At 43.6% G+C, this 26,651-nt stretch overlaps 1 protein-coding gene across 8 annotated transcripts in view; it reads right to left on the bottom strand.

Moving 5' to 3' along the window:
* Positions 1–22,111: 22,111 nt before the first annotated feature.
* The window catches only part of PCNX1 (pecanex 1), an 85,824-nt gene continuing 81,284 nt past the window's right edge, over positions 22,112–26,651 (bottom strand). For all 8 annotated transcript variants that reach the window (XM_051791491.1, XM_051791489.1, XM_051791494.1 and 5 more), the window contains one exon: positions 22,112–23,316. In XM_051791491.1, the coding sequence (XP_051647451.1) occupies positions 23,176–23,316 (141 nt within the window). In that variant the 3' untranslated portion in view covers positions 22,112–23,175. The remainder of the gene's footprint in view (positions 23,317–26,651) is intronic.

The following is a 26,651-nucleotide window of genomic DNA, read 5'->3' as shown; positions in this document are numbered from 1 at the left end:
CAATTTCCTAAAGCTGCATAAAACCATGCATGAGGAAAAGTGGTTTTCTTAGTAGAGGCAGTTTTGTCCATACCATATCTGTGCCTGTTCTCCTAGAAAACCACCTGGAAGTAGCTTGGTACTATGTTCTCCACTTGGCTTTCATGGCTGAAAGATTAGAAATACCTATAAGTCACATACATTGGCATTCTTATTACCTCTGCAATTAATCTCATTACTTCTCCTGGCTAAGAGATTGCTTTCTTAAGCAGCTGACTGTACCCAATTAAGAATTAAGCTGTGTATATGAAATCACACAAGTTGGACTTTTCTTCCTTCTCTCAGGAAAGGTGATTCTAAACAAAAGTTTGTATTAAGTGAGGTTGGAAGGAAATTCATTCTGGCTTTTATCTTAATGGTTTTTTGAATGTCACCTTTCCATTTAGATCCTCTTGTGATAATCAGGGGCTTTCCATTGACACACAAAGGCTTTGGCAGCTCTTTTCATAATACCTATCCCTTCAGGCAGCGCTCTAATTCAGGGAGCTTGAGTGTCTATGGAAAGAAAAGCAGTGCTTATTAAAAAGAGCACACAAACGTCATCCATTCTGAGCCTCATACATTACTCCCTGGTGAAAAGGATTTCCAGTTCCTCTTTATGGAAGTGGAGCCTCATGAATACAGAAAACCCAGTGGATCAGTCTGTTAGTCATGCCATGTCCCCTAGCCTTCCTCTAGGATAACAGCAAGCCTCAATTAGGAGCAAAATGAATTAGTAAAACATCGGTACAAATGATCAGACATCAGATATCTATGCAAGACTTGTTAATGAAGCACAAAGAATTTCAGAATCACAGAATGGGTAAGGTTGGAAGGGACCAGTGGGTCATCCGGTCCAATCTCCCTGCTCAAGGTCCAATCTCCCTGCTCAAGCAGGGTCATCCTAGAGCACATTGCATAGGATTGTGTCCAGACACCTTGAATATCTCCAATGAGTGAGACTCTACAACCTCTCTGGGCAATCTGTTCCAGTGCACAGTCACCTGCACAGCAAAGAAGTTTTTCCTCATATTCAGGTGGGACGTCCTGTGCATCAGTTTCTGCCTGTTGCCTCTCATCCTACTGATCAGCACCACTGAGAAGAGCCTGGCTACATCCACTTAAAACCGTCCCTTCAGATACTGGTAGACATTGACATGGTCCCCTCTCAGTCATCTCTTCTCAAAGCTGAACAGGCCCAGCTCCCTCAGCCTTTCCTCATAAGAGAGATGCTCCCTTAATTATCTTTGTTGCCCTCTGCTGGATGCATTTCAGGAACTCCATGTTTTTCTTGTACTGAGGAGCCCAGAACTGGACACAGCACTCCAGATGTGACCCCACCACAGCTGAGTAGAGTGGCAGGATCACCTCCCTCAACCTGCTGGCGATGCTCTTTCTAATGCAGCCCAGGATTCCATTGGCCTTCTTGGCCACAAGGGCACACTGGTGGCTCAGGCACAGCTTGACTACCAAGGTAGTCAAGGTCCTTCTCCACAGCACTGCTCTCCAGCAGGTCAGATCCCAGCCTGCACTGGTGCAGAGGGTTATTCTTCCCCAGGTGCAGGACCCCGCATTTGCCCTTGTTGAATTTCAGCCAGTTCTTCTCTGCCCATGTCTCCAACCTGTAGAGGTCCTCCTGAAGGACTGCACAGCACTCTGGGATATCAGCCACTTCTCCCAGCTTTGTGTCATCAGTGAACTTGTTGAGGAGGCATCTGCCCCTTCATCTGAGTCACTGATGAATAAGTTAAACAACACTGGGCACAGTATTGAACCTTGGAGGACGCCACTAGTGACAGGCTTCCAACCAGACTCTGTACCATTGATCACAATTCCCTGAGACCTACCATTTAGCCAGTTCTTAAACCACCTCACTGTCCATGTGTCCAGTCTGTACTTCCTGAGTTTGCCTATGAGGATGTTGTGAGAGACAGCGCTCAAAGCCTTGCTGAAGTTGAAGTAGACAACATTCATTACTCTCCCCTCATCCATCCCGGTAGTCAGTTCATTGTAGAAGGCAATCTGGTTGGTTAAGCATGATTTACCTTCGATGAATCCATACAGACTAGTCCTGATCAACTTCTTGTCTTCCCTGTGGGTAGAGATGGCCACCAGAACAAAACACTTCATTGCCTCTCCAGGGATTGAGGTGGGGCTGATGGGCTAGTAGTTCCCTGGATCCTCTTTCTTGCTCTTTTTGAAGACTGAGTTGACATTTTCTTTCTCCCAGTCCTCGAGCACCTCTCCTGATCACCATGACCTTTCAAAGATGATCATGAGTGGCCTCAGCTATGGTGTCCACCAGCTCTCTCAGCATTAGTGGATGCATTCTGACAGGGTCTATGGACTTGGGGATGTCAGGTTTGCCTAGGTGTTCTCTAACTCAAACCCCCTCAACCAAGGGAAAGTCCTCCTTCCAACATTCCTTTAACCTGGTCTTCTGGGTCACAGACTCCTGAGAACTGGTCTTGTCAGTGAAGACAGATGCAAAGAAGGTGTTCAGTAACTCTGCCATCTCTGTGTCTTCTGTTATCAGGGCTGCCCCTCCATTTACCAACAGGCCCATGTTATCCTGAGTTTTCATTTTGTTTCTGATACATCTGAAAAAGCCCATCTTGTTGTCCTTGACATCCTTGGTCAGATTTAAATCCAGATGGGCCTTGGCCTTCCTTGTTTGATTTCTGTTTATTCTGACAACCTTTCTATACTCATTTCAAGTGGCCTGATCAATTTACTTTTATCTACAAGAGTGTATCCATTATGGTTACAGGACATTACCAGTCCTGAAGGAATTGATCTCTTTGGACCTTTACAAAATGTGCATTCAGGTCCTTCTTGAAGGTAGTTTTCTTCCTGGTTCTCCTACAGTGAGAAAACTGCAGTTACTGCTTTTTTTTTTTTCCAGGTAAGTATTTTAATATGTCTGCTGAAAGACCCATTTAAAAATGCACCCTCACCAATAGTAAGAGAACTCTTTCTTCATCCTGTCTTAACACACTTCTTTACCATTCACCTTCTCCTGTGACTTCTGAAAAACAGACCAAGCAAGCAATGGGGAGCAGGCAGCAAATCTTTTCACACTCCTTATCCAAATTTCTGCCATTACAAAAAACAAGTTTCCAGGGATGAGTGCTTACCTCAAAGAGGTCAGTGAAACAAAGCAAGAGGCACACATGTTATTCCTTCAAGCAATAGTGTGGTCATGATGGTTTCCCCCTATTTCTCTTCATAGCCTCACCTGAGAGTGATTGCTTTGATCATTGTGAGTGCTGTGGGCAATCCATCTGTGGGGCTGCTTTTGGCAGCGCCTCAAAGCACACTGTGTTTGCAGGGCCCCTCATTGGGCATAAACTTATGTAGCTCAGTTGCAATGTGATGGTCTGGCCTAACACACACAAAAAAGAAAGCATAGCTGCACGTTGAATGAAAAGATCAAGCTGAATTGCAACGTAATCCTCCTCTAATACTGATGTGGAGGCGCAGTCACAGCCTCACAGGGTACAGACAACCAAGAGCACAGAGTTGCTGATGAAACAAATAAACTAGTTCTGATGAGCAGAGAAATGCCAAATGCTTCCATCAGCAGTTCACTTAGGCAAGCTCTCAGCACACAAATAAACAGATGCCAGATGCCCCCCCAGAGCAGTGGAATGATATCAAGAAAAATTCAGGTGATGGATGGATATCTAAAGCGTTAAAAAGGAATCTATTTCCTTGCACCATTTCAGAGCAATAAAGGAAGTATATCTGACACAGAAACTGGCCAGCAACACTGGGAATGCTGCATTTCTGCCTGCTTCCTGCCCATTTCAGTTCATCAGCAAGATTTTCATGAAGGTCAAGACATTTTAATTATGTCATCCTGGCCAGAAAACAAACAGTTTCCAAATTTCAGTAACTGCTTTGTAAAATCCCAGGGTAGCATACCTGTCCATTCACAAATTTGTCATTCTGTGAGAGAACCTTAAGTAGGAGTGGGAAGCTTGATGATAAGCTTATGATAAAAACTCACTAGACCTTGCCCTCATTGCTCCTTGCAAGGAGAACAGAGCATTTCCTGCCATTCCTGTACAAAATAACGCATGGGGTGAAGCTGGTCCTGCAGCAGGGCAGCCCTGTGCTGCTGCTCTCACCTGGTGCCCCACAGGCCTTGGGGTGCCTCATCCTGGGCTGTGCCAGAGCAGATCCAGCTCATCTCTGCAGGTCCAGTGGGTTGGCCGTGTGGGGCATTGGGTTTCCCACATATATGGGTTCCAGTCTTGCACTTGTCACTGCATTTTGTGGCATAAATTATGCCAGTGTGTTATCACCCCTCCTATCTAGTTGTACCATGGCCTTTTCAAAAAGATTTGTTGCCAAATGCTTTCCTTTTTTCTTGGTATGAACATGCTGTAAACATCCATTTCTCAGAAACTGTCCTCAGCATTTGATCCAGCCTCAAGCAGAAGGTTACCATCCTGCCCTCAGCAGCAGTGTCTCTCTAAGACACCCGCACTGAATATTCAGCCTGACAAGTTACTCTTTGGAGTATTTTAAAGGATTTTCAAATGATCCGAGATATGAACCTCACAGGTACATGTGGTTTCACCATTATCTCACCCACAAGAGGTACAACTACTTCAGCTACCAGTGAGAAGAAGCACAGTCCCAGTTAGCAAACCCAGGAATTTCACAGGTTGAAATAAATCACCCCTTTCCAACTCAGCTCTCAGGAGAGCACAGCTGTGAAATGCCACCTTCAGCATTTATTCACCTGGAAGACATTAGCCCAGTTTTCTGAACTAGCTGTCACCTTGAAGCAAGGGAAAGAAAAAGCTCTCACACCCAGATGCAGATATAGAGATTTACTCATTAAAACTATTGATACCTAACATGTCAAAATGGCCTGTTTTTCTGACTCACTGGTATTTTGTTTTATTACAAAACACGACAACAAGGATAAAAGACCTTGTTTCTCCCTCATACCTGGACCAAAGACATTTGGATAGGCTTAAATCTTCCTATCAGGTAAAACAAATGCACGCTCCCATAAGTCTCATTAACAGACCAGTTTGAGGGAACAGGTGTCCTTATTCTTTTGATGTACAGCTTGCATTATGTTTACATCATAATGTAACATACATATGTTTGAGTTTAGTCTTACAGAGCCTAATAACTTCACTTATAAGGTATTAGATACAGTATTTAGTTTAAATTGACAACATGTGCATAAATTATTTACAAGTCTTAATACTGCAAGTCCAAACTCATGCAAATCTTCTTTCTCCATTAGCAGAATGGTATAAGGATTCTCATGAACAAGAAGAATGCTTTGCCTTGCAATATAAGGATTTTATGCAATATGTATGCATATATATACATGTATGCATATGTATACGCAGCTGCAGCATGTTACAGCATCACTGACACAGGTCAGCTAACAGAGGATGCCTGCATCTGAAAATTGCACAAGGACTGACAGCTTTCTATGTTGTCATTCTTTCTCCTAGTGTGTGTTTCATAGACGCTTAATGAAGCAGAGATCTAATGGGGAAAAAAATCCCAAAACATCTCTAACTGTGGCACTAAAAATGTGATGTCTCAGTGCACAAGACAACATGTCAAATCCAGTCATGACAGCTATTTAGCCCAGACTAACACCATGTGCCTTGCATGACCAGCTGTGTTACCCAATAGCTAAAAGATACTTCTCTGAGAGATGTTGGAGGATGGTCGTGGGAACCATTTTCATCTCCCTGCCTGCTGATGGCTGTCAGGATGCAGGTGGGTCCCTCAAGTTGGCTCACGGGGAACTGCTGAGCAATGCTCTGACTGATAAAAGTTGCTCATCTTGACATCTTTTCTGTTCAGCATTGAGCTCATGGTGGTTTGTGGTTTGAGCTACTGGTGCTCTGCTGGTCCAGAGAGAGGAGAAAGCTTTAACAATTGCATTAGGAAGCCCCTAATTTTTCCTTCAGTGTGTACAGCCTTTGCTTTAGGGAGGATGTTTCTCTATCCTCAGGAAGTACATTTCATTATTGATTTTGTAGGAGACCATAATTTTCCTAAATTATGCAAAGAAAAGCAGGGAAATAGTTAACAAGCTCAGTCTACCAAAGTGGAATTGTGTGGGGCAAGTGAGGGCTTGTTCATCCTTCCACAGCACAGCTGGGAGCTTCTCAAAGGGAAAAATCACAAGAGAGCTTTGTTCTGAAAACAGGGAGGCACCCTGAGCATAGAGGCTGCCATGAGACTGAACACTCATCCTCTTATATTCAGCCTTTTTAAAGCTCATTTACAAGCCATCAAATAAAAAAGTGAAAGTATCTTACAGCACTACACTATGGAAATACTGGGCATACTCCAGAAATGCCAAAGGGTTGTGGCAGCAAAGTACACAGGGTTCAGCAGACACATATCTAACTAAATTGCACTTTGTGGGAAGGTAAAGAGGATGATGCCTGGGGGCAGGATACCACCCAGAGGGACCTGGACAAGCTCAAGAAGTGGGCCCATGTCAACAAGATTCAACAAGGTTAAGTGTAAGGTCCTGCACTTGCATTGGGGCAACCCCCAGTATCAATCCAGGCTGGGGGATGAAGGGTTTGAGAGTAGGCCTGTAGAGGAGGACTTGGGGGTGCCAGTGGATGAAAAGCTGGACATAATAGACAATAGTGTGGCCAGCAGGACCAGGGCAACGATCAGCTTCCTGTACTCAGCACTGGTGAGGCTGCACCTCGAATCCTCTGTCCAGTTTTGGGCCCCTCACATCAAGAAAGATATTGAGGTGCTGGAGTGTGTCCAGAGAAGGGCAATGGAGCTGGTGAAGAACCTAGAGTAAGTCATATGAGGAGCTGAGGGAGCTGGGGTTGTTTAGCCTGGAGAAAAGGAGGCTCAAGGGAGACCTTAACGCTCTCTACAACTACCTGAAAGGAGATTGTAGCAAGGTCAGCCTCTTCTCCCAGGTAACAAGTGACAGGACAAGGAAATGGCCTCAAGCTGCACCAGGGGTGATTTAGATTAGATTTTAGGAAAAATTTCTTCACCAAAAGGGTTGTCAAGCACTGTAACAGGCTGCCCAGGAAAGTGGTGGAATCACCATCTGTGGAGATGCTAAAAAGTCGTGTAGATGTGGCACTTAGGGATATGGTTTAGTTGGACTTGGCAGTGGTAGGTTAATGGTTGGACTTGATGATTTTAAAGTTCTTTTTCAACCTAAATGTTTATATGAGATGTCAATGGGCACTTGCAGCCCAGAAAACCAACTGCATGTCCTGGGCTGCATCAAAAGCAGTATGACACCAGGTCGAGGGAAGGGATTCTGCTCCTCTGTTCTGCTCAGGTAAGACCCCAAATGGATTACTGCATGCAGTTCTGGAGTCTACAGTACAGGAAAGGCATGGACCTGTTGGAGCATGTTCAGAAGAGGGCCACAAAAATGATCAAATAGCTGGAGCACTTCTCCTATGAGGACAGCCTGGAGAAGAGAAGGCTCCAAAGAGACCTCATTGTGCCATTCAGTACTTAAAGGGGGCTTATAAAAAAGATGGGGACACACTTTTTAGCAAAGCCTGTACCAATAGGCTAAGGGGTAATGGTTTTAAACTAAAGGAGGGTCAATTTAAACTAGATATAAGGAAGTTTTTTACAATGAGGGTGGTGAAGCACTTGAACAGTTTGCCCAGAGAGGTGGTGGATGCCGCATCCCCATAAACATTCAAAGTCAGGTTGGATGGGGCTCTGAGCAATTTGATCTAGCTGTAGATGTCTCATTGAAGTGGGCTGGAACTAGATGACCTTTAAAGGCCTCTTCCAACCCAAACTATTCTATGATTCTATGACTCTGCTCTACTTATCTCCCTCCACTGACTGCAGAGGGACCCTACAGAACTCTGGATCACTGCTTGCTGCAGCAATCTAGTGGCTCATGCTGAGCTTTGAGCTTTGCTGAGTAACCAGATAAACAGCTACTGCTACCAAAAAAAAGGTGTTGGTGCCTGTGGTGTGTTGGGGGAGATGGGATTTTGTATCCCTCTCATGCGACTTGGGGAGAGGCACAGCCTGCACTGTGCAATGCAGTCGGAGGATTTTCTCCAAAAGGCTGGGGTTTTGAAAGCCTTCTGTAGGTGTCCCTTGGGGGAAGGGTGTGTCCAAGCAGAAACAACTGTCTGGTCTGCTCTTCATCAGCGTCTGGCGAGTGTCTATCCTGCTGCACCAGGGTTGCACATGGAAGCCCTGGGGATAAACAGGGCAGTGATAAGCTGAGCAGTTCATTTTGCAGGGACTTTATTTTGTACAGGAGTGAGTTTGTGTGTTGTAGGTTGGGCAGTTAATTAAGAACTGAGGCAATGTGCTTGTCGGGTAAAAAACTTCCTTAGAGAGGATGGCTCGCATTATTTATGGCTTGCACTGATCTAATTGCTTGCTGCCAAGGAGAGAAGTTCCTCTTCTCCCTCCATGCAATGACACCAGCCCTGGCAGCCCTCTGAGCTGGCTCTGCTCCCCGAGTTGGCAGAGGCAACCCTCCTAAGTCCCAGGGGAGCAGAAACTGGGAGCAGGAGGACCCCTTGACTGGGAGCTGTGGCAGAGGGAAGGGAGCAGATTGCTGTTGGATCACATCTGAAAGGTGCAAATTCCCCCTTGGTGCTAAACAGAGGTGAGATGAAACCTGCCTGAAACATTTCAGTCTGGCTTCTCGGCATACAAAAATAACAGTAAAGTTGATTATGGCAGTATTCTCCCTTAGGACACCTGCCTCATTCACTGGGTAAGATGGGCTGTCTAAAATTCTGTTTCATTCACTGCACAACATCCAACATGTTTGGCAAGAAACATGTGCCTAAGAGACATAGTAATGAAGAATCATTGGAACAACTAGGGACTGAATGTCAAAGTTAAAAAGGAAAGCGCAACTTTATTTCCCTAAGTGCCTTAATTCAGAGTGCTTCCATTGGAAAATGTGTCCTTTAACATGTAACTCTTAGTGTAGTTATGGTTTTATTATGAGAAACTGCATGTAAACAGAACAATTCACCAAATCAATACCCAGCTGTGCACGAGGTTATTTGTGAGTGCATTGCCATTGCCCCCTCTGTTGTAATAAACAGTCGGGTATTTTAGCTCATTGATTTGGTGCTGCTAGGACCATTTTAGGGAGAAGCTGTGCTGCCAGCATGTCCTGTAGCTCTGGTTAATGGGTATGAATGTTCATCAACTCAGCATCTTGGCATAGGTCTTGAGGACTGAGACTTTGAACTGAAGCACTTGTAGTGACCAGTAGCATTTTGTAAGTACTTTTGTGGACCAGATCTCAGTTCCTGTAAGTGCTTAATTAACCTGTTTCCATGACCTAGAAAACATACATTTTGTGCATACACAGCATTGCTGAGTCTCAAAGTTTATTGTTTCTCTCTGAATACTGGGTATTTTTCTTAAATCTCTTGCCTGTGAAGAATGTGAACATCTTAAATTCCATCAAAACCAAAAAAGTTTGGATTATTTCAAACCAAATTTGGTTGTGTCATAGAAAAACTCATAGCCAGGGTACAGGCTGTAGGTGCAATAGCAGAAGGCAAAACTTGCTCGGGCTGCTCGGCTCCAGGCATCATTCCCAGCGCCTGCTCTCTCTCTTCAGCCACTTGCCTCAGTACAAAGTAACACAGAGTGGTTTTAACATATCAGCACACACTCCAGGATTGGATTCATCGGCAGGAACTCAGCCGATGACGAAGTACAGATTGGCACAGGCAAATCGTGGCATGACAGCGTCAGGCAGGAAGTGGGTGTTCAGAGGGAATGGTCAGCCAGCAAATGGTCTGGTGATAGGAAGGGAACCCAGCAAGGCACCTGTCCCACGCCCATGCCCTGAGGACTTGTCCTTCTAGAAGCCCCCCACAGCTCCACCAGCTGGGCAGGACCTGCAGGTGCCGGGTGTGGATGAGCCGGGCACCAAACAGCTGCTTCAGGCACTTGCAGGCTGCAGGCTTTGCCCTGGGGTGACATGCCGTGCAGCTACGGCTGGTCCATAACTGGGGCACAGCAGGGGAGTCTGGGGGGCACTAATTCACCCGCGAATACCTTCACCAGGGATGCTGCTGAAGCGGCTGTGAGCAGCCTTCCAGCTTCATCCCAAAACCACAGCCTACGCTGCTGCTAGAAATCTACTTATAGCGTAACACTATATAAAAATCCTTACAGGCATCACCTATGCTTTGATGCAGTTTGTATTTAGAAAAGCCAGATAATACAGAATCATGTTTTTGCTTGTGATCCTGGTTTCTTCCTGCAGTGATGCTGTGACTTGAGTCTGGGAGCAGCAGTCAGAGACTCTCCTAGAGCATTGGTGCCTGTGCTGCCTGCGCTGCCTGCTCCCAGAAGTCTCTTTCTACCTCCTTGGCTGTGCTGGCTTCCAACAAGCAATGACAATACATGTTACTGATTTTTAACACAGATGGAGTATTTATAGTTTAGGGCTTTTGTACTGTCTTCCATAGCTTAATTAGCAATATAATTTCCTGTAGATCTCCTTGTACATGTGGGAACAGATGAGAATGGCAATTACTGTGGAAAGCCAGGGGCAGCAGGGGGAGAGGAAGAAAGACAAAGATATACACATAGAGCCATTTCTTTGCAAGTGGTGTAACACAGAGATGGCTCTGAGCTGATGCCAGCAGAGGGGACTGTCTACGGCAGGTTTACAAGGGAGTCATGATTCATTTCGACTTCAGGAAGGTTCCCATATTGCATAAGAAGAAATCTCATACATATTGAAATAAACTTGCTTTAGTCTGCATTACCAGCACAGGTTGTGTTACCAATAATTTCACATTTGAAGAAAAAGGCTCTAAACAATACCATAAAGGAAATCTGAACAGCTGGCAATGCCCTAAGATAATCATGTTACAATAAGGGTTCAAAGGCCATACTGCCTAAGGAGCTGTACAAACATAAAACACCAGATCTGTGCACTGAATGTAGCCTATGGCAAGGTACAATGAGGGAGGTGAAGGGAAAAATGAGAAGCAGTGATACAGGGAAGGAGGTCCAGAGCAGAGTTCTTGAGATGCACTGCTCACATGGTGAAATCAGCCTATGTAGGTCCCCTTCCCCTGGGCAGGCATTTCTCACAGGAAACCCTTTTCTTGTCTCCAGCCCTGTCACAGGCAACCAGACTTAGGCTGGTGCATAGCATGTTTATATCACTCCAAAGGCTTTTCTCCTGACCCCAGTGAAGAGCATGGGCTGCAGAGAACCTTCCTATCAGAGCTGAGGCTCTGCTGTTGCAGGGAAAGCGGCTATGACTGCACGATTCAAGGCTGTGAGTTTGGAGTTCCTACACCCCTCAGCATGGCAGCACTCATGGAGATGTGCTGCTTTCTTGACTGGTTTCTAGCTCAGTGTTGACTGAGTTGATTCATAAATCCTGCCTCCCCCCAAAAATGAGAAAAATCTGAAGCTCACATCTACATCACTATAAGAAAAACCTTTATAGCACGACATATATATATATACATATATATTTATATATGAATTGCCTCCCAAAACACTCCTCTCTCATGAAGTGGATAAAATTCTTTTCTCCTATGAGAAGGTATGAAAAGGGAGTTGGAAATAATTAAAATTATCCAAAAGTCACCATAGCAGCAGAGTTTTGACAGCAATCCTGCCCCCCGTGCCTTGCTGCTCAGCTTTAACCCTCTACACAGACAACTTCTTCCACGGCATCCCTGGCCCCTGCTACAGCAGCTGCCAGCTGAGTTAGGATTCATATTTTAAGCTGTTTTTGCTCAAGCAGTTATGTATTTTACATGCCTGTTTTGTAACTATGTGCACAACGAAGGCACAGTTACCTTCACTGCAACCCTTTGCATCCTCCCACGTGTCATTTAGAACTGGGGAGGAAAACATTCAGAGAAGAGTTTAGGAAAGGTGAGCATCTGCATGTTTATGAATGAGAGAGAGAGAGAGAGAGTAAAGACATGCTTGTCCTCAGGCATTGTTTGTAAAACGTTTGCAGGATGAAAATGAAAAGGCAGTTGTGGCACAGGCACAAGCACCCTGTAGCAAATCCCTGAGCTGGGCTCAAGCGGGAGCACTGAGCTACAGCTGCAATTTTCTTCCAGCTTTCAGCTCATGCGCCCCACATGCTTTGTGCCTAAAATCTTGGTGCAATGCCTGCTGTTCTGCAGACATACCAGGTCACAGCTCTGTAAGGCAGCCCTCGTTTCAGAAGCCAGTGTATGTATAGATATATATACCCACATACGTATACAGACTAGTGCGACCTGGGACCTCCTCAACAAACCCGGGACTGCCCTTGAACTACCCTGAAAGACCCAGAGACAAGCCACAAAGCGGAATGATTGCTCACCCTGCCCTAAATGCCCTCTGCAGCTGGACAAGTGAAGGCTCTTGGCCTAAACATGCTGCCCAGTTGATGCTTTGAATGGTGTGTGTAAACTCCCTCTCCTCTTCCTCCATCCCTCCACCCCTGACCACAAAAACACCTCAGCCAACAACATGTCAGAGCTATAGGCAGCTTCCTGAGGCACAGACAGGGACTGATGCACCTTGGGTATCTGGGTGCACATCAGGCATGGAGCTGGCACTGAGGCATCTTTAAGTGGCACTTGGTCATCTTTAAGCAGCAGCACAAAGGCTGCAGGTGCTTTTGGGAGGGCAGCTGGGCCATGAGCAGCCCACACACCTGGAGGAGGGCAGGGTGTGCTGGGGATGGGAGGGGCGTGGTGTGGGCGGTGTTTTTGCCTTCCTTCAAGGCACTCTTTATATAGCTGGTTACATAAAGCTGTGCAATTTGGCTCCTGTTGGGAGAGAAATGCGGGCGTAGGAGTACTGGTACACCAAACCCGACTGTGAAAGTCATCTGTGAGGTTTGGGCTTTTTCCCTGTCATTCACCACTAATCTCCAGAACAGTCACTGCTGGATATTTAATAAAATAGAGAATAACTTAGCAGTAAGTCATGGCGTGCCTATAAAACCCAAGCTGGCAGCTGGAGGACAGCCACCCTACAGTTTTCCAGCCATGCCCATGCCAAGGCCTCCCAGAGGCAGCACTGCAGCCCCTAACTGCCTTCCTGCAGTGGGGGGACCAGGGGCAGCAAGGGGTGACTGAGTTTGGGGCAGGCCATCTGCTCCCTTCCCTGAGGAGCTGCTGGGTGAGAGAAGTGAAGGGTTGCTCACCTCCCTCCTTTTTCCCCCAGTGCTGGCAGCTCCTTGGCCACAGGGAAGGGCGAGCATGCATTTTTGGGCTTGGAACAGCAGTGGAAAAAGCATGTGGTGTGTTTTGTGCCCAAGATGAAGCCCAGCTCTGCCATGCCACTGTGCAGCACCACTTCTGTCTCCTTCAGGGAATGCATTTTCCATAATGAAAATCAATTGCGTTGAAAATAGTTAGGAGCCACGTAGTGTAACATCACATACAGATAACTTGTAATTGCGGCCAGTGCCGTGCTCTGAGCCAATTACTCGTTACACGGGTCACCTCCATCCACCATTATCCACGAGGGGGATTGTACAGTGCAAGGCAAGGGCGTGGAGCGGCTGGATGCTCACGGAGATTGCCTGGCACGTGTGCGGGGCTCCAACCTCTGCTGCAACAGCAAGGCTGGTGTGGTGGTGAGGCTCAGGCAGAAACACACGGGGCTTTCACCTAATCACTCCTCGGGCTGGTCCCACTTGGTTGTTTGACATCAGTTTTAGCTGGTTATCAGCTTTGCAGCAGGTAACACTGTTTCTTATGTCTAGAGCTCCCAATTTCTCACACCCAGCACGTACCTCACCTTTCAGTGCATAAAGGGGGCTTATAAGAAAGACAGAGACATTTTATCAGGGCCTGTAGTGAAAGAAGGAAGAGCAGCAATTTTAAGCTGAAGGAGAGTATGTTTAGGGTTAGGGTTATTAGGAGGAAATTCTTTGAGGGTGCTGAGGCACTGGAACAGGTTTCCCAGAGAAGCTGTGGATGCCCCACCCCTAGCAGTGTTCAATGCCAGGTTAGATGGAGCTCTAAACAATCTGGCCTTGTGGAAGGTTTCCTGTCTATGGCAGGGGGCTTGGACTAGATAATCTTTGAAGGCCCCTTCCATCCTATGATGTTACCCCCATGCAGGTACCCATTCAGCACATGTTATCCAGGCACAAGCTCCCAGGCAGCATCTAATCCTTACCTGGGCTGGAGGGTCTGCACAGCAGATAGACCTGCCCATGCACATGGTACCCACTTGACTCAGAGATCTCCACCAGAGGCACTTCCATATGATGTTAGGCCTTCTCCCAGGTGCTGGCTTTCTTGTTCCTAATGCACTCTGAATCATGCCAAACTGAAAAAAAAAAAAAAAAAAAAGATGTGGAAAAGGCAGATCTGCTCTCAGACCTCGGATGTGGCTCCCTGTGAATTGGCAGCAAGCAAACAGGCCAGGAGGCACAGTGGTGGGGTCTGCTGGTGGGCAGGACAAGTAGAGGGGTCAGTGGGGGAGGTCAGTACAGCATGTGCAGCTGGGGAGTGGGACAGAAGCAGGCTCCCTAGATGGCAGTGAGCATCCTGGCCAGCCAGAGGACCCTTGCCCGACAGCAACAAGCTAACCTACCTTGAAGTTTGAGGCATTTTCCAAATACAATTTATTTTTTTAAATGAAGTAAGGCACCAGGAAAGCAGAGCACCCAGGCAACACCCAAGAATCATTTCAGGATCATTTTTACAGATTCAGTGACAAAAAACAGAGTGCTGCTGAAAGCTACAGCCCAGAGATTTCCAAGCCTTAAGCAAAGGTGAGTGACGAGCATTAAACCAGGGAGCAGCAAGAAAGTTACTGTGTTATTCATAGGAAAGATCCTGGGAAGGCAAGAAATACAAGCTGCTGGGCTCTGCTGTGGCCGGAAGAGAGAGCCGAGGAAGGACTGAGCAATGGGCTATTGCCAGCCCCACTGTGCTGATGCCTTTCCAGCTCCAGGGGAGAAACAGCCCCAGCCTCACTGCAGATGTACACAATATACATTGATGCAGCAAAACTCTCCATTAACAGCAAACAGTGAGAATGACAAGAAGCAGGAAGCTGTAGTATGTAATTGCTCTTATATGCAAGTGCTGCTTCTTCCAAAGAGCACTGCTGTCTTGTAACCTGCAGAGAGATGAGCTGCTACCAGTTTTGCTTTCCACACCTCTGAGTGAAGGACGAGACTTGCAAATGTGCTGGCAAGGACAGAAGATGCAAATGGCATTGGCTTTCTTCCCCAGCGGGGGTCAGGGAACACAGACGGCCAATTCCTCTAAGTGCTGGTAAATATGAAGAGCACAAGAGAAGAAAAAGTTAATGTATTGCAGCAGTGACAGCGCAGGGGAGGGGGAGCTGGTGTGTTCCAAACCTCTGATGTTCCCACAGTGAAAAACGAGGAAGGCTGGAACAGTTCCTGTTGCTGGGGAACATCACTAAGGTCTCTGCATCCCTGTCAGCCACTGCCAGGACGTGTAAAATGTGCTCCACCAATTAAGTGGAAATTGTTTTCTACAAAGACAGCATTGATTTCCTGGCAACGATCTCCTGCCTGCATTTTCTGGCACCCACATCAGATGGAGCAGGTAGGCTTGCAGGTGAGCTTCACAAGGGCATAGGTCCAAGCATTTCTTTCCACAGTAGGAGAGAAAAAGTTGCTGAACTCTGTGCAAGATCATGGTACTCTGCTACAAGCCATGCTGTGAGACCTGCCACACCAGCAGAAGGGAGGTGGGGTCCAAACAAGCAGCAAAGACTATTTGAATCCTCATCAGCCTATATTTGTACTACAAGGGCAGTATGGATACATGTTTGGGTTGCAGGAGTTAGATGTGCATTTCCAAGAACCACACATGGAAACAGCAGCCATTTCATTCTTGACATTGCAGAGGATCAAGGATGCTGTGCCCTTGAACCAAGGTTTAATCTGCAATTTTGCTTGAGGATGACAATGTACTATAGTATACAATACACTGTATTGTATATATATATATATATGTGAAGAAAGTGACTCATTATGACCTTAGTTTCAAGACTGGTGCCTGCTAAATCAGAATTGTATTAAAAGCTAATTTGCACTTTTGAGTAATTCACCTCTGGTTCACTTTGACACAGGGGGATTATTGGAAAGAGGCTGCAAAATTATATTGGAGCTGCCGGCTCCATCTCTTCCAGCTTCTGAAAACACAAAGGTGGTCTTCTCTTTCCTTGTGTGTCTTTTCCCCAATATCTTTGTCTTCCATTTTCGTTCTGTTTGTTCCCCTCTTCTTACTCCCCTGGCCATGGGATCACTGATGGTGAAAGAAAATAATTGGGTGGGTGGGTGTTTTCTTTTCTTCTTGATGTCTGAAAGGACATTATAAATAATGCAAAAAAAAAAAAAAATCAATTAAACCCCTTCATCCCTGCCCTGCTCAGGGAAGGACAGCGTCGCGCAGGGTCCCGGGACCACCGCGCTTTGCCGGCCGGCTCAGAGGGAACAGCGGGGTGCTTCGGTGGGAGTGGGGATGCAAATAGCATCATTGGAAGAACAACCCCAACGCAACGCCGGAGCGGAGCAGAGCAGCGAGGGGGAAGGCAGGCGGGGCTCAAGCACCCGCTGGCCGCACGCACAGGCACTGTGCTCACAGGGCCCTCCGGCGGGGGCTGGAAGCGCCCCGAGCCCCCGCTCCCCTGCAGATCGATCCCCCCTTCCCCGCTCCCGCCGGGCCCTCAGAAGCGGCCCCGGGCCCGCGCCCCCCACACGGGCCGGCCCTGGGCGGGCTCTGGCGGCCCCTGCCGGCCGCGGGCCCCCCGAGCCCGGAGCGCGGCCCCGCCGCCCCACAGCCGCAGCCTTCGGGGGCGAAGCCTCAGGGACGCGTCAGAGCCGCCTCTCGCAGGAGCAGCTCAGCGGCCTGAGATCGTTTCCCGACTAACTCCAATTGGCACGTCGGGCGGTGTTCTGCCTCGGGAGCTCGGAAAGAAACCTAAACCACCTTCTGATGACCAAAGGAAAATTCACATAAGCTTATCTAACCAACGACATCTAGAAAGTGAGCATGCTCAGGTGCTGCTGGAACTCAAGTATTATCTTTCTACACAAGAACTATTTTTCAGAGGAAGACCAGTAAAGAATATGATACAGGATCATCTTTGGCAGTACAAGGAAGCCAGGTGATAGGCATCACACTGACACCAACCAGGTGTACACTGTTGAAGCAAAGGCCCTGCGCCCAGTTCCCAGACATCAGCTCACAGGGATAGAGAGTCTTGGAGTTTGTGGACTGGATTTCTCTCAGGCAAAGCTCAACTGGAAAACATTCCTAACACCAACTGGGGCTTCAGCTGCAATTTTTACCAGTTGCAGTTCTTCAGCTGACACTGACAGCAAGAAACAATGGACTACAGCATAAATCCATCTTCTCCTTTGCCACCCCTAAATCACTACTGGAAGTGCTGCTCATCCTTTTTTTGATAGTGGCAGCTGAAAGCACATCAGTTACAGAACTTTTGATCTGTTCACTGAGACTCACTTGTTTACATTAAAGAGTACTTGTTTTCCTTCAAGAAACACTTGCTATATTTGTACGTTCCTCTCTCATTCATAACTTGAAGCCTGAAGCAGCTAAGGTTCAAGTCACCTTGTCTAGTGCAACTTGCAGATGCTTGTTCAGAGTTTTAAAAAAAAGAGAAACATCCAATTTTTAGTTTGAAAGACATAGAGCTGTCTGACGACCATTTTTGTTAGAAGTTAGTTTTTCAAACTCAGAGGGACAAGATGATGATGTAATTCTCTGTACTAATGTGAAGAAATTTGAAAGAATGGACAGAGAGCAGCTGAATGTTTTTAAATTAGTTTCACCGTATCAACAGGTGCTTCATGTAAGCACGGTGTTCATCAGCACTTTACCCAATGCTGCACTCAGCTATCAGATCAAGGGCAGCAGAAAGCTAGAAATCACTGATTAAACCACACTAGGTAAAATATTTCCCTGGGAAGTATGATAAATGAAAAATTACTGAGCATAGACAATACAGTAGTGTTCTGGGCTTTGAAAAACATTCAAGAAAAGGGAAATGAATGATAGAGAGAAAATGCTTCAACAAAGACAAACCATTCTAACTGTAGAAGAGAAGGCATGTGGCACTCCTTTATGTAAAAGCATGAAAACAGTGATGATGCTAGCAATAAAATAGGAATAGCTGAGATTATCCTTTCTACTACATCTATGTAAGAGATAACTTTTAAACAAGAGAATCCTTCATTAAAGGGTGATTTGAATAAACTTAAAATAGTCCTTACAGGAAATTTGTGAGAATGATATCTTAAGAGAATGTAATAGTGCAATAAATGACAACAAGTGAAAAAAGGTTTTTTTATTTCTCAGTGTTTCTCCACTGTCAATACTGTCCTTTTGCTGCAACATGTTGCAAAAAACTCTCTGCCTTTTCCATTTTAAACAGCTACAATATTTACAGGCTGTTTCCAATAACACACGCAGACACATACACACTCACAGACACGCAGGAACACATATCCCTATCCCTGGCAATGTAACCATTTGCTGGTAGAGGCAATATATATTTTCATTGTCCATTAAAAACCAAAGCCATCCTCTCATTTATGTTCAACTCCCCTTTCAATTTCCTAACCAGCAGCTACTGTCAAGCTTTTGGGGGCGTCTGTAAGAAGTTACATGTCCAGCTATTTGATTGCCATCTTTCAAAGTTGTGGCCTAAGTGTACCAGGATTATCTATTCAAACTGTACATACCAGAAATCATAAAAATTGCTCATATTCAGATGTTCGTGACCAAGTGATGTAGGTATATTCCCAAAATCTTTTGGGGCAGCCATCTTAATCACCTTTTTAGAAATACGCATATCATGCTGGGGTAAAAAGTCACATGCGTTACTTTCCACCAAGGTGTTATGTACCCACTTTTTTACTAAGGCACCAGGAATTACCAGTATAATTTTTGAAAGAGTCCAGCGTCACTGAATGTACTGCATGAGATTATCAAATAGCAAGCCAGACAAGAACAGAATAGATGCCTATATAATAGGTATAAAATTCCTTAATAAAATCAAGTACATAAAACCTGTGGTGGTACAACCCCAATCCAATATAAGTTGAATAATATTGTTAATGGCAGGAAATGCAATCTACCCAGCTCCATTTTGTGAACAGAGAGTTCTAAAATTGAAAAAGATCTTTAAAGCAGTGTTTTTGTATCTATAGTCCTAGGTTGTATGGTGGTATGTGCATTACAGAGAAAGCTGAATCCAACTGCAAGGCATCTTTTCTCCCCCTTGCCTAAGACCAGACCAAGCTTTATGGCTGCTTGCCAAAGCACCAAAGGCATTGACCTGTGCCACAAGTCCTCATCTGTCACCTCACCAGTTATCCAGGCTTCTCAAAGAGTTCTTCAGTCCCCAAGGCATTGTGAATATGAGATGAGGAATGCCTCATGATAACTGCACACCTGACTGGAAAACTGAGATCACCACGCAGACATGCCAGATGTCCCAGGCAAAGCAGCTGTAGCACCATTCAGCCTACACGGAATTATCTCAGAAAACAACCATCATCTTCCCACAACTCTGAAACCATTTCACGTATGCTGAACCATGAGAGAGATTCCCAGAATCCATCACTAGTATCATACAGTGCAAGTGGCGCAGAAACTTAGGTGTCATCAGTGGTGTCACATATACAGTTTGAGGATTTTGTTTTAATCAGAACATTTTAAAAGATTTCACAGGGGAGTTAAATGGGAGGAGGTTTTAAAAAAAATCAAGTAGTAGCCGTTTTTACTAATGAACATAATCTAAGTAGTGGGGTTTTCAATAATTTTTCTGTAACTGAGTGTTTTAGGGAGAAGTAAGTCCTAACATATGTACAAATAGATACCACCTTTAAAGCAATCTGAGAAAAAGAAAATAGATTGGGATCTACCTGAAAGCTACAACAGTGGGACTTCACTGGAATGTTCTTACGGCAAGAAAATATCACAGTGCAAGTGGACAAAGTAAAATATTCATCTATAATGGGTTTTCATGGAAGAAAGATCTATAAAATACTACTCTATGGTAAACTCAATGTGGACTGACAGGACTAACTTGAGAATACCCATCTTTTCTATCCTCAAAAGAGAAGAAAAATATTACACATCCAGACAAAAGCCAAGAAAAGAAAGCAAAAGATAAAAGTATCTCCATCTAAAAAAGAGGTTTGCACAGACAGATCTATCTTGTGGGGAATCAGAAGAAAACAAACATGTTTTTGTCACTTGCACACTGGAAACCAAAGACACAAACCAACATACAATCACAGATGAATCTTAAAGAGTTCAGGAAAAATTTTAAAAAGTTGATTTTCCAAAGCCTTATGGAAGAGTGAAATTTCAACTAGGTGGCTTCTGTTTAGCACATCTGGAATAAATATGAAGATTATGAGAATGGCTTCACAACAGATGTTTGCTGAGTATCTGAATGAAGGTATTAACCTGTTTGCTGACCACATTAAAATCCATCTCCTGAAGGCAACACACCAAAGGCCTTATGATTAAAAAAAAAAAAACAACAGACATATCCATCAATTCTCTTTGCCCCTTAAAAAAAAAAAAGCCTCTCTCTTTCTCCATCTGCTGTTTGCTGATCTAATTCCAGGCAGTTACATATGCTCTAAAATTTCTGTGTCAACAAGCCATTAATTCCTATCATGTCTATTATCAGCAATGGACATTGTCCTTATCTTGCCCTGAAGAGAGTGATTGTTTCAGAGCCAGGGTTAACATACTGAAAGTTACTTTAGTCAAGTTTAAAAAAAAACCAACCCAACTATGTATTTTGTTTTTCAGTCATTTGTTTACCTCAAGGCTTCAGTACAAGAAAAAAAAAAGCAACAACCATGCAACTAATATCAAATGGGGGCTTATTTTCAAACAAACTTCTCTTTCTAAAATGAAGGAATACTCTTAGTGATAGAGGAAACCTGAAGGGTTAATTAAAGGGGTATTTACCTGAAGGGAAGGACATAGAATAAAACCTTATCTAAAACACTTTCAATTCAAAACTTACACATTTTCTTCATTCCTGATGACAGCAGTACCAGACCGCTAAAGAAGGTTCATCTACTGTACATTTCAGATATGCAGGAGATGAATTCAACTACACTATAATGTGTACATATGATAAATGATTTTGTTGTCCAATATAGTTTTAACTGTGGCAGATTCAGAACTGTGCATTTATACCATGACTGAATGGGACTGCACAGGAATAAACTGAATAGTAATATGCAACTGTAAGATGCACAGTATTTCGAGGACAAGTTTGCATAGTGTATGATGCAAGCAAGGTCCCAGTATCATTCACTGGGAACAGTATCTAGAATTGACGAGCTACCAGGCACACACTTACCCTTTCACGGCTGGATGGCATACAGTGACTTGAGTTGGAATACTAATGTTTCCTAGGTAGCTGTTCCTTCCTTTTTTTTTTCTTTTTCTTTTCCCATATAATTTCACTCTTACATTAGGTACATAATGGACAATGTTTCTCTGATGTCAGAGAAATAATTACTATACCCTCTGTGGTATATCAGAAGTCTCTTCTGCTTACAATACATATAAAGAAGTGGAGGTGACTGGGAAGGAGATGGCTGCTCCCAAAAGCTAGGACTGTATGCAGTTTCTCCACAGAGTCCTATATAATTACAGGTCAGAAACAGGAAACAATCATAACAGGTACATTTTTTTCTTACGGATTAAGAAAAGCGAATCATAGGAATTGCAAGTCAAGAACAAACCAGTTTCCCTCTCACACTCCCATGATAGTTCTGAGTTACTTGTTTCCCTGAATACACACTTTTAAAAAAATACAATAAAACCTAGGATATGTAACACATGAATAATTCAACTTCACAGTTATAAATACTCAAATTACACTTACATAGAATATATAATCACAGAAAATAAAATTCAAGTCATAGAAAAGAATGAAGACTAAAGGGAAAGAAAAGGCAAGGTGGTAAAAGTGATACAAGTTTAGGGCTGTGCCTTCTACAAAAGATCTTTAAAAACAGAAGTCAAGTTTTCTTGCATTCTTCTCTTTGTTATTGTTGGGGGGGGAGGTTGTTGTTGCCATTTTTTCTTTTTAAACTGGATAGAATCAAAAAAACCTTCAAGCATCCATGAAGAAATCATGGACCTGCACCACCCCCTAAAAAACTATAACAACCGTGTCTGCCAGAGAAAAGCCAATGAAACAACACAGCCAGCTTGGGGTGTAAAGAAGCCAAGCAGCTATGGCTAGTGAAGGGAGGACAGATGAAAGGTCATATACTGGGGCCCACTTTAAAGCTAGATGTGTTGTACAGGTTTGAGGTACCACTGCCACCACAATAAAGTCTGATGTAGTACAGGGATACTCAGGTGCTTTTCTATGTATTTGTTATTTTACCATTTATTGTGAAGAGGATGCAGCAAATGCACTTGTACGAAATACAGAACATAGAACCAAACCCATGGCACAGCCCTTACCATCAACATGTATATGGAGAGGGAGGGGATTAATCCCAAAGGCAATTTAAATAATGGTATTTTATATACTTATATTTATATATATAAATAAATGTTCTCAGCAATCTCAGGGTTGTTTTTAGTGCATTGCTGTAAAAAAATTAGTGCAGTTCTCATTAATGTTTAGCTCATAAGGAATAAGAATCTATACATCTGTTCAGTCTCTTCTTGCCACACCTGAAACCCTTACACTGTTTCACCAAACTGAAGGTTTGTAGTCAATTTCTTTAAAATAAGGTGGATGAATTCCACGCACTCTGTGACAAGACATGGCAATTTTTGGCAAAACAATTAGAAAAATATGAGGTGCTCTGATCTTAGAACTGAAAAGTTTGTTGATTTAAAGCATTACGCAATGCATAACAAAATTTATAAACAAGAAGATATGTCTCAACAAATCTATCCTTCATGCAAGTGTTTCTTCAGCAGCTAACAACTTAAAAAAATTTCTTACACTTGTTTATTTGGGGAAAGGGACTTAGACAAATCTGTGTTTCAAGTCCTTTCCTACAACCAGACCAAAGTTTCATGTCCCAGGAGCTGCTTCTTCTGGACCCTTCTCTCTTCTGAACCGTTGGAGAAGGGGAAGTTTCAGTCTCAAAGAGCTTTACACTTCAGCCCCAAGTTCAAGGACTCCAGTTTCAACAACAGCAACATATTTATCTTCAATTTGAACCAGCAGGATGGTTTTATCTATATGTGACCGACTACTTGGATCTCTGCTGCAAGGCACCCAGCGGTGAATCACCTGGGGGAAAAAAAAAGTATAATAAAATGTAAGCTCCATATGGAGACCTGCCTTATCAAAGTTGTGGTTGATAATTCCAGACTCTTACAGGGCAAAAGGAGCAAAAATATAACTGCTATACTGACTTAATTGTTCATTTTTCAGTGACAGCATATCCACAGACAAGCTACTTGTTTAAGTCTTGCTGAAGATCTGCATCTTAAAATCACAGAATCGTTTAGGTTGGAAAAGACCTCTAAGAACAATGAGGCCAACTGTGAGAACAGCTTGCTTACCTGAGAACAGCCAGTCTTTGATTTAGATTTCAGCAGGGACAAAAAACTTGACCCAAAGCAGAACCAAAGAGTTCATGCAAAGTGAGTAACAACTGAAAAATTGTTACATGTGTACAGATGTGGGATATTTTGATGCTCTAGTTGTAAGTCTTAAAATACTTCGGTGTTGTGCAGCACATAATGGCACAGAACTTCAATTTATCAGGAGTTAGGTGTAAACTACAGTCTCCTCTGAGTCAAAGCCTTTGCCCTAATTTTTTCCCTACTCACTGTGAATGCAAGGTTGATCTTCTGAATTAAGTCATTCAAAGATAATTTAAAATTAGAAATATTACAAAGAGGAAGGATTTCAGAAATAGAGCTACAAACTACTCTCCCAGACTCCCTTGGAACTACAGAATTCAGGTACCTCAATCTGCTGCTCCCAAGGATACTGCCTGATATTGACCATCAAAAGGTCCCTTTTCCATACAGGTCCTTGTATGACCTTGCATGTCTCTGCTCAGCTGCCTCCATAAAAATATACCCTTAACTTCTAGGTGCCTCAAAGAAACCATAAGAATGCTCCGGTAACATGGTTTTAAATATTGCCAGCTCCACAGAAACAGAATTACCTCAAATTTGCCAGCTGTGAGAAAAGAACCCTTCATTCAAGACAAGGTAAGTTAAAAAGCAAATAAAATTAATTTTTACAAAATCCAAGACAGTACAGTTTTCAAGAGTTTGAAAGACACAGGTGGGGAAAAAAGGACAGAAAACCACAAGTGATCTGTATCTTCCAAGATCAAATCCAAGAGATCCACTTCATCTTCATTAAACCCAGCAGACAGCTGACTATTTCTTGAACACTGGATGAAGGAGATTCAGCTTTGTCCCCTGCATGAGATCTATGTTGCATTCACAGGGAGAGCATTTCAGCCAGGGAAGCATGGCATGTTTAGTTCCCTTTGATGCAACAGCATATTTAAGTGGTCTGTTAAAGTCTGACTTCAAAGTGTGTCCCTATAAACTTCTTACACAGCTGTATGGAATGAGGCCAGGAATATTGTATCCCCAGACACATAAAACATTGCCCAATGAAGTCCCAGGTACTACATCCTTGTTGTCCAACTGGTGCCTTTGAGATAGCTAAGGGCTGATTCCAAAGGCATCAATATCATGGCTCCTTGAAAACTGTTTACATGCAAAAGTTGTACATAGATTAAAACTCATCACAGCCATACCTCCACACTCAGTTTTACCATCTCTTCTATCATGACTGACATTTATTTGGTCCCCATAAATGATTGATAACATGCAAAATAATGTCACTAGATAGACAAGAGGAGATAAGAATCCCTTGAGAGGAAAAAGGTTCTTCTACATGCCAGTGTCATGTATCATAGAAAGATAATGCTGAGTATACCTTTATCTCAAAATGTGGAAAAAGCAGCTACATTACAAAGAGGACTGCTAAATTTAATTTCCTTGAAGAAACTTTATCATGTCTTTCTGCCTTATATATATATATACATTGTACTGCATACTTAGCAAAATGAAAAGCAAAGTTAGGAAAAATACTTTTTTCTACTCTGCAGCAAAGTTTTTAACTACTGAGTGCAGAAGTTTGTACTGAGAGCACTGACATAAGGCTTCGTCAGGTAAACTGCTTGAAGAGCAGCATCTCAGCAGGTAAGAATCATTTCTGTCTATTTGCAGTAAGGACCACAGCTAAAAGATCAGAAAGGGAATGCTATCCTATGAGCTAAGGAGTGTACTGATACTAGTATTTTAACCACAGGCAGTGGAAACCATGTCATCAAGTTAAATCCTCTTCTCCTAATCACACACTGGATAATCTGGTGCTTTCCCGTTTCCTCTTAGGTTAAAAGATGCTCTTCTAAAAAAACCTGCCAGTATGCTGCACCAAAAATAGATGAGAAGCATTCAGAACAGCAGCTTACTCTGACCTTTAAATCCTCTTGTTTTAATCTTTCTGTAACATCAATCACTGCACATGTCAGTGTGCTGCAGTTCACAAAATACACTCGAACTCCTGAAAAAAATTGTCCCATGATACTAGACAACAGGACATGTTTCAATATAACCCTCTACATTCAGTATCTTTATGACATTGGTGATTTGCAATAGTATGTCTAAACCAAACATTAACAGTGAATGTTTACAATAGCATTCTACTCCCAGGAGTTAACTACAAGGTAACTCTACTATCCTAAGAGTGGACTTTTAACTCTGATAAATTCCTTCCGTGAATAATTGTATTTTCAGGGCCCTTCCTTCACAAACATGTACCAGCAAGGTAAATCCAGCATACACTGTGTTACTGGCATATTGCCATTTCTTACCTGAAGTTTGCACATACATCCACAGTGATGTGGACTCTCAGATGGCAAAATCCATCCCCTGAATCCAATTTATAAGTAATGCCTCCAATTGAGGTAAACAGTTAAAGACATTCCTTCTAAACTGCCAAAACTGCCATATTCCAAATGAAAATACAGTTGTATTGATGAACCAATGCAAACACAATGTCAGTGACTCTTCCCTTTTACTATTTATCACAGAAAGAATAGTCACTGGAGCATCTTTATAGATACAAAGGTTAAAAAAAAAAAGTGTACACCTCAGTAAAAATCAAAATGCTTCAAAGATAGATCTGCGTTTTTTCCTCATAAAAAGAGTCTAAATTGGGAGATAAGTTTTCTAACTAATGCAGTACATTTTTATAAAATGTAGATGGAACACCCCTATGGAAAAGAGACGAAATTTCAAGTCATAGGCTTGCACAAGTTTTAGAACAGATTTCCTTCTTAAAGGGAAGAAAACACGATATTTAATAAAGAGACATCTAATAAGGAGACATCTAAAGACAATGTTATTTGGTTCTTTTTTTGATCAGAATAATTTAAAACCAAATACTGTTAATCATTCAATTTAGGAGCTGTTGGTAAACTGACCTGTATTTGCTCAGGGATTTAAAGAAAATGAAAATGGGATGAATGAGTGAAATGCCTGAGAGTTCATGACAAGAGGCGGAAGAAGGCAGGAAGGAGAGATGGT

This window comes from Manacus candei, unplaced genomic scaffold, assembly GCF_025592945.1.
Source record: "Manacus candei isolate 608988 ecotype Guabito, Panama unplaced genomic scaffold, ASM2559294v1 h1tg000033l, whole genome shotgun sequence".
Lineage (NCBI taxonomy): Eukaryota > Metazoa > Chordata > Aves > Passeriformes > Pipridae > Manacus > Manacus candei.
The sequence above is the reverse complement of the archived record's forward strand: the minus strand, read 5'-3'. Positions and strand labels throughout refer to the sequence as shown.